Raw genomic sequence first — 7,913 nt, 5'->3', positions numbered from 1 at the left:
AACCTCGAAGAAGAGAGGGGCATTATTGTTTTAATCCTCTTACCAGCAGTCATTTTAAGACATTTTTTGGAGGGTGAAATGGCGTCTTGTCTCCCCAATCCTAACCTAAATCCCTCGGGGCCGGGGAGCTGCTGGAGGCTGGAGCCCAGCAGCCTGCATCTCTCCATCTCAGCTGCATTCCCACCAAACAGGAGGGAAATACAATTAAAGCGCGGAATTAACCTGAGAGCACCGCGCTGGAGTCACTATGCAGGCCATTACTTACCATTTGCATAATTTAATTATGTGTGATACTTTTTTAAAAAGCTGAATTCGAGCATTGAAGAAGTTGCAGATTTTTTTTTTTTTTTTTTTAAAGCTAAAATTTCTTACAGACACTGAAATAATTGTAAAACCTTTGACTTTCCTTCCTTTTTATATTTTTGTTTTGTGAGATTTGTTATGTTTGTTCTGGTCTAAAATAAACCCAAAACGCACAGTGTTGGCTTATAACCTACAAATAAGCCAGTCAATGTTTAAAAGCCTATAATTATATAATTCATGTTGGTAAAACGACTATATATATATTTTTAAATAACTGTATTTAGGATTTTGAGTTAAACATTTGTTTAAAAATACATAGGTCTGCCCTTTGACCCTTTTTAAGCAACATATATTGAAGTGGGACGGACAAGTGGATCCTAAACTATCCAAAAATAAGAATAAAGGCTGTCAGGATTACTGTCACATAATTAGAAATGTCTTAAAATACATCTTGTCATATCGAGATTTGTTCAAATAATTATTTATTATTTGCAGTTTAAGTGTCTCTAAAAACATAAACATTATCATCATCACCTCCAAAAATAACAGCGGTAGGTTTAAAAACAACAATAATTATTATTGCATTAAAAAAAAAATCCTTATACATTAAAAAAAAATGCATCTACCTCCTTCAAAACAACAACAGCCGCAGCAGAAAAGTCGGCAACACGGATGCAGAAATAATCTATAAAGTGAGGAGTGCTGGAGGAGGAGGAGGAGGAGGAGGATGAGGAGGGTGGGGGCTGTTGTGGTGGTTGAGGAGGAAAGCAACGTGATTGGCACAGAGAAGGAGCGCGTGAGATCCGCGGTGACCCCACCCGGAGCGCTTTAAAGGCCGAGAGATGGCAGCCCAGCATCCTCCCACATCCACAGAGAGACGAGCCGGGAGGACGCAGCGGACACACCGGGATGTTCTCAGGATATCACGAGTGAAAGGAGAAACCAATCAAATGAATTAAAAAAAAAACATGAGCAACCGCCTGCGGATTTTAGAGAAGAAGATCTGAAAGGGAAAATATTGGACTGCTGCGAGTGGAGATATTTTGCCTCAGATACATACAGACAGACAGCAGAGAGGTGAGAAGTTTGCGGAGTGGAAATTATTGTGATCATTGAAATGTTCCTGTTCCTAAATGAGCTCCGTCTAATAAGTTGCATCATTCTAAAATTGTGAAATTGCTACACGACTATTTTACTTTGCATTTTGCTGTGTTTGTTGTGCACTGATTTGTTTTTTTTAACCACGTCGTCTTCCAAACTCAGTTACGTCTTCAAATAAAATCAAATCGGTTCCCAAAGTGCAGTTTGTCGCCCAGAGCAGCTTTATATTAATGCAGCTGTCTTTGGCTCAAGTTAAATAATTCAAAGTGTTTTTAACTGACAGTTATCAGTATCACATCACCTACATTATGGGCTGTAAATCACATCTAACAAACATAATTTAGATATCATTTATTAGGGTTTTGATGAAAGATTTTCTTTTACATTACAGGTTGTTTAATTGACCATAGGTTAATTACCACTATTAGTTTTGTATTTCCTTTAGGTTTGTGAATGCGCACAGCTCCAGCCTCAAGGCAATCTGTAGTAAATGTAACTCATAAATCCACGCCTATTAGCATAATTAGGCTTAAATCAGAGCCCGAGGCTACGTGACATTGTCCTGAAAGAAGAGCATTATGTTGAATTTTAAGAAGCTGCAAGAAAAAAAAAAAAGCAGATTACACGAATCAAGCCAGAGGCTGATTTAGAAAAATAACGCAATGAAATAGTCACATGAAAAAAAAATGTTATTGCATTAGTCACACGATATTTGATATCACACATACACACACACACACATACACACACACACACGCTCGCTCGCGCGCATGTTGGCCCACCTTTCACGTGTCAGGCGCGATGATAAATTAATAGCCTTGTATAGTTGAAACCTATTTGCACCCACATTAGACAGGAACCCGACTGGGGTTCCCGTGCATGTTTCACTTGTCAGACATCTGCGTCAGCCTGCGGGCGTCTGAAACTGAGCCGGGACCCGCCACAGATAAACGGCCTCCTGCACTCAAGAGCCAAAGTCTCAGGGAGCAAAGTAAATGTTTTTTCGCACCTTCTGTCAGTCCAGCCTGAGGAGGTTTAACCGCGACAGACACAGTAAGTGTCTCCGAGAAAAAAACAGTCTTCAGACTGATCATTTAATTTGATTGTAGGTGATTAAATAAAAAAGCGAAATTGTCAGAATTAATTTCTTACGCCTGTTTTGTTTTCTTAGGAGGGGGAAAATGACATTGCCTGAATAAAAAATCAAATAATAATAATAATATCAATAATAATAATAATAAAAATACAATAATAATGTAATTATTATTATCGTCAAACAGGACACTTGAATTCCTGTGCATTTACACGTCCTAATTGTTGGCTGCTCTGAACAAAAATAATTATCCGGAATTTAGCCTAATATTTACTAATATGAGCTTGTTAAAATAGAGAAATATAATATCGCAGAAAAGTATATGACGATACATTTCTTTGACTTTTTAATGTTATTTTGGGCCTAAATGCTACATTTCATATGAATGAATACGTTACATTTCTCATCGTTAAGCGGAACTGACAAGTTATTTGGATCACTTAAAATTTTTGCATATTTCGCTGTTCAGTGTCATGCTGCAGAAAGACTAACCAGATAAAAAATACTTCAGCAGTGCATTCATTTTTTCCCCCTGACAGCTCTAAATAATTGATAAGTGTTACATGAACAGTTTCACCTAAAGGAAGGATCATTGTTTCCTCAAAATGTCCGGTTTGTTTTGCTTAAATTTAATTTAACAGCGCACACAAACATTTTCAGCAAAATTTGGAATCTTTTTCCAAATCATTAGAAGCATCTGCTCATTCATTTAATAAAATGAAGGGATGGTTGAGGAATGAGCGCAGTCTTTACTGCTTTTATCTCACCTGTTGCCGTTTCAATTAGTCATCTATAAAAATTATTAAAGCTCTTCTCACTCTTTTTAATAGCGAGGCTACCGCTGGGAAACAGATTTATTTGAGGCCTGATTCTCACATAGGCTTGTTTCTTCCTCTGCAGTCAGCTCGCCGGTCATGCAGCACTACGGGGTGAACGGCTACTCTCTCCACGCCATGAATTCACTGAGCGCCATGTACAACCTCCACCAGCAGGCGGCGCAACAGGCCCAGCACGCACCTGACTACAGGCCCTCAGTGCATGCACTCACTCTTGCAGAGAGACTGGCTGGTAAGAATCAGTTGCTCATTTTGCTCTTTACTTTCCTCCAATGTCATTCACATCTGCACGTCAGAATACACATCTGCATGTGTATTTTAATATGTATTCAATGTGTATTGATCACTGGGTTCTCATCTGTCCTTTGACCTGTCCTTCAATTAAACTGGTCCTGTTTCTTGTTTCTCAACGGCTGCACATTTCAAGACATTATCCTTGAGGCCCGGTATGGCTCCCAGCACCGAAAGCAGCGGCGCAGTCGGACAGCCTTCACCGCCCAGCAGCTGGAGGCCCTGGAGAAAACCTTCCAGAAGACCCACTATCCTGATGTGGTGATGCGTGAGCGTCTGGCCATGTGCACGAACCTGCCCGAAGCACGTGTGCAGGTTAAAATCCCCCATAAACTGTTTTCCTGTTGTACTTGTAGAAGGTGACTTTAAAAGGCATCTTTGTACCATTAAAAGTGATAAAGGACATGATACTGGGACATTTTGCGGACGAGTCAGTGATATTCTAAAATAAATGATTATGGCTCAAAGTTGTCCACCATTACATTTCTTTTAGTCTTTAACCAAAGCTCTGATCTCTCTGTTTATCCATCTGTCAGGTCTGGTTCAAGAACCGCCGGGCCAAGTTTCGTAAGAAGCAGCGCAGCCTGCAGAAGGAGCAGCTCCAAAAACAGAAAGAAGCATCCGGAGCTGCAGAGGGCTCTACTGAAGACTCCAAGACTGACCTCACCGCCACCACCTTGGTTCCCGAGGCCCGCACTCCTCCTCCTCCCTCCTCTGCTTCATCCTGTCACTCAGAGACAGAGAGGCTGGCAGCAGCACAGCCCCAGCCTGGAGAGATGAGCGTGGAAGTCAACGTCACCTCTCCTGAGCCGTCGGACAGCGAGTCAGCAGCAGACGATAATGCTGACAGAGAGGAGGACGAAATGAGAGGGGAGATGAGGGTGAAGATCAGGGAGGAGACGCAGGGGGAGGTGGGAGCGCAGCCAGGGAGCAGCTCCCCGTCCTGCAAACGACTCAGCCCCACATCAGGTAAGAATACTGCTGTCTAACCAGTGCAGCTACTTTACCTTTTTTACATTACAGCACACGATTAAGCTAAAAACTGTATTGGCAGATCTGTGTTAAAACAAACTAAAGTCCTCCTCTCTTCCTGTCTTTCAGACTCTCCCCTGAGCTCCCCCGCCTTGCCGTCCTCCAGCAGTGTGACTGGCGGTTTGGCCCAGAGCAACTCCTACGCCTCGTCTCCCCTCAGCCTCTTCAGGCTGCAGGAGCAGTTTCGGCAGCACATGGCCGCCACCAACAACCTGGTGCACTACCCGTCCTTCGACATGAGCACGCCGTCCTCTTTGCCCTACCTGGGCATGAACGTCAACATGCCATCACCACTGGGCTCGCTGCCCTGCCAGTCCTACTACCAGACCCTGTCCCAGGCCCAGCAGGTATGGAACAGCCCGCTGCTGCAGGCGACGCCAGGCAGCCTCCCGGGAAGCCTCAACAGCAAGACCACCAGCATTGAGAACCTCCGTCTGAGGGCCAAGCAGCACGCAGCCTCGCTGGGATTGGACACGCTCCCCAACTGAAGCTGGAGCTGCTCAGTCTACGTGGTTGCCCTCTGCTCAGGGCCATAGTTAATTATGGACCCAGTCCACAGGAGGGGACTCTGGGCCCCACTCCACTTTCCTCTCAACACCCTCAAACAACTACGTATATCCATCCACAACTCCAAACACCCATTAGATATATCCCCAATTTAAACTTCAGCTTTTTGGCTGCTACCCAATCTGTTCAAAATCTTCCCAAATTTCAAATTTGTGTGCTTGTTTCAGTTCATTCCACATAATTCTTCTGAACAGATGCTGAGGATGTTTTGTTCGCAGTTTTCTACATTTTAGATAACCCCAATTTGAAAACCAGAGCAGTGTTACATACAGCAGAAACAAAATATTTTTAGACAAACTTGAGGAGCACACTATGTGTTTTAGAGCAGGCACTTTAAGGGTCCTCCCTCAGCTTGCGGCCCTGGGTCTCAGTGTTAAAACACCATTTCCTCTCCACTACATTCCCTGGCCTCCACCTCAGTGTCATCACATGAGCATGTAGCTCACTGCTGAAAGCACAGGAAGACGTGAAGAACATCTCTGCTGGATAAAAAAAAAAAAGTACTCAATGGACTTAAAAAAATGAAAGAAAAATCCAACTGGACTGCAGATGTGTCTGAACAGTACTGTTTGCCTGTGGATCTTGCTTGTATTTGACTCCTCCTGGTTAACAGCATTAGCCACTTCTCCTAATGCTAACTGCTCACTACGATTTGAACCTCCTCTGTGAAGTCAGGGCAGAAAATCTTGAACCACAGAGTTGCCAGTCTGAGATATTAAGATATTCTATAATCATCACAAGAACCCATAAACATGAACTATGCATGCAAGCACCCCTCTGAAGCATGGCTTACAGCCGTGTAAAACACACCTGTCATGGCGCTGGCATTAGAATGAAGTCACATAAGATCTGAAATAAGAAATAAAGCTCAGATCGGTCAATATAATCTCCCAGCCACAATGTTTTAATGTAGATGACACATGACTTCCCTTGTTTAAAGTTATGGCACTCAGCTCAGCCTGCAAGAATCTATTGAGCATTGTAAATATCCCTCAGTGTTCATCTCCATCTGCCTGGTTAAAGAGGAAACATTCAATTTATTTTTCAATTGTGGCTACAAGCAAAGGACCTACAGCAGAAATGAAATAAGGGGGAGAATCTGTGGAGGAGGCACAGTGACAAATAAATACAAACCCTGATATATATTTTCAGAGTCACCACTTTTGCTGAGCCAGTGGCTTCAGCAGAAAGATGCACAGGCAAAGTCTCTATGTATTATATCACTGTAGATTCAAGACATGTATTTCTCAATTGTTTTAAATGTGAGTAATTTATCTGTTTAATGCAAGGGAATAAATCACACATAAGAATGACTGAATGAGTTCTGTTTTCAGTGTTGTCGGTTGGAATAGAGGATGAAAATGTTTGATTTTATTCGCTCACATCTCCACTTTTGCTATTTAACTTAAAAATTAATCAAGAAAACAACACATGGAGGAAAAGCAAAACGCCTGTTACTGAAAAACAAAAGAAAACAGCATTTCTTACCAGGGTATCCTTCTCTAGTACAAAATTCAAACATTTAAATATTTTGGATTGAATGGAGGAAATGTACCATAAATGTTATCAAAAATATGCACCTATTGACTTTCACGCGTAGTTTTTTCAGATATTTTTGTGGATCTTTGGACTTTTGTCAGCTAGAAGCTGAGTAAAAGGAAGACCAGGCGAAATCACATTGCAGAAGATCTTACCAACGTGCACACATACATCTGCTCACACGTACGGTAGATCTTATAGCACCTAAAAGATTTTTTCCTAAGTTTCTCAAGTAAGAGGAAGTTGAGAATATGAGCGAGATTAGGTTAGTGTGTGCTGAATCCAGCTCCTCTTTGGATGTCTGACAGCGCTGAGTGACAGAAAACTGAATCTCACACACTTTTGATTTCCACACACATTACCTTCAACCATTTACGGTGCAAATTTAAGTTTGGTTAATACATTCCACCGAGGACACCTTGATGATCCGTAAATAATTTAGACGCAGGAGGTCTACCATCCTCGACGGTGAGGTTTACACACCACATAGGGGAGAACCTGCCACTTGTTCACCACTTGCAGAATAACTAATCCTAAATGAAATGACTGAAGCACAGTGTCAGGCTCTAAAGAGTCTCCAATCCACCACCCACCCCTCACTCTCTCTCTCTCTCTCCCCTCTTCCCCCACCCTGTCAGCCGAGGTTTGGCTGCACCGAAACAGAATGCTTTGCCATAAGAAGATTACCTTTGGTTGGGATATCGATGGATTAAGTAAGAATTGAATGAGATAAAATAGGACTGAAAGGGTTCCCGGAGTCAGCAAAGTTCAGACACCTGTTTTCTCCTGCTCTTTCCCGCTTTCTCGCTCCACGACCATAAAGATTATATCACTTTCTGACTGGAGAAAGGGAGGGTGGTAGGTGTGGGTGGTTTAAGGACGGGGCAGGTTACAGTGCATAAATATAATTTTGGGGGCTGCAAAGACAATTCTTTCACATGCCCTTGGGTTATTTTCAGGCATACTCTATAAATATGTGGTCAATTTGTCATGAACGTCTGGGTTTTGTGTGTAAAGATTGTATGGGTGTAAGTCAATGGGAATGCTGTGTTTGTGTATGTGTGAGTGTGTGTGAGTGTGTCTATGGCAGCTAAGCCGCTGAAGGTTTCCAGGAGCTCTTTGATGTGTATCTGGGCAATGCGCTATTAGAG

General features: G+C 42.4%; 1 protein-coding gene across 1 annotated transcript; it reads left to right on the top strand.

The window, feature by feature from the left end:
• The first annotated feature begins 1,107 nt into the window (after nucleotides 1–1,107).
• LOC137187897 (diencephalon/mesencephalon homeobox protein 1-A-like) lies at nucleotides 1,108–6,536 on the top strand. Its single transcript, XM_067597166.1, has 5 exons — nucleotides 1,108–1,380; nucleotides 3,398–3,565; nucleotides 3,761–3,939; nucleotides 4,161–4,593; nucleotides 4,726–6,536. The coding sequence occupies exons 2-5, from the start codon at nucleotides 3,412–3,414 to the stop codon at nucleotides 5,142–5,144; spliced, it is 1,185 nt and encodes a 394-aa protein (XP_067453267.1). The 5' UTR covers nucleotides 1,108–1,380; nucleotides 3,398–3,411; the 3' UTR covers nucleotides 5,145–6,536.
• Nucleotides 6,537–7,913: the final 1,377 nt, after the last annotated feature.

Source organism: Thunnus thynnus, chromosome 8 (assembly GCF_963924715.1).
Source record: "Thunnus thynnus chromosome 8, fThuThy2.1, whole genome shotgun sequence".
Classification (NCBI taxonomy): domain Eukaryota; kingdom Metazoa; phylum Chordata; class Actinopteri; order Scombriformes; family Scombridae; genus Thunnus; species Thunnus thynnus.
Note: the sequence above shows the minus strand (reverse complement) of the source record. Positions and strands in the feature narration are given on the sequence as shown.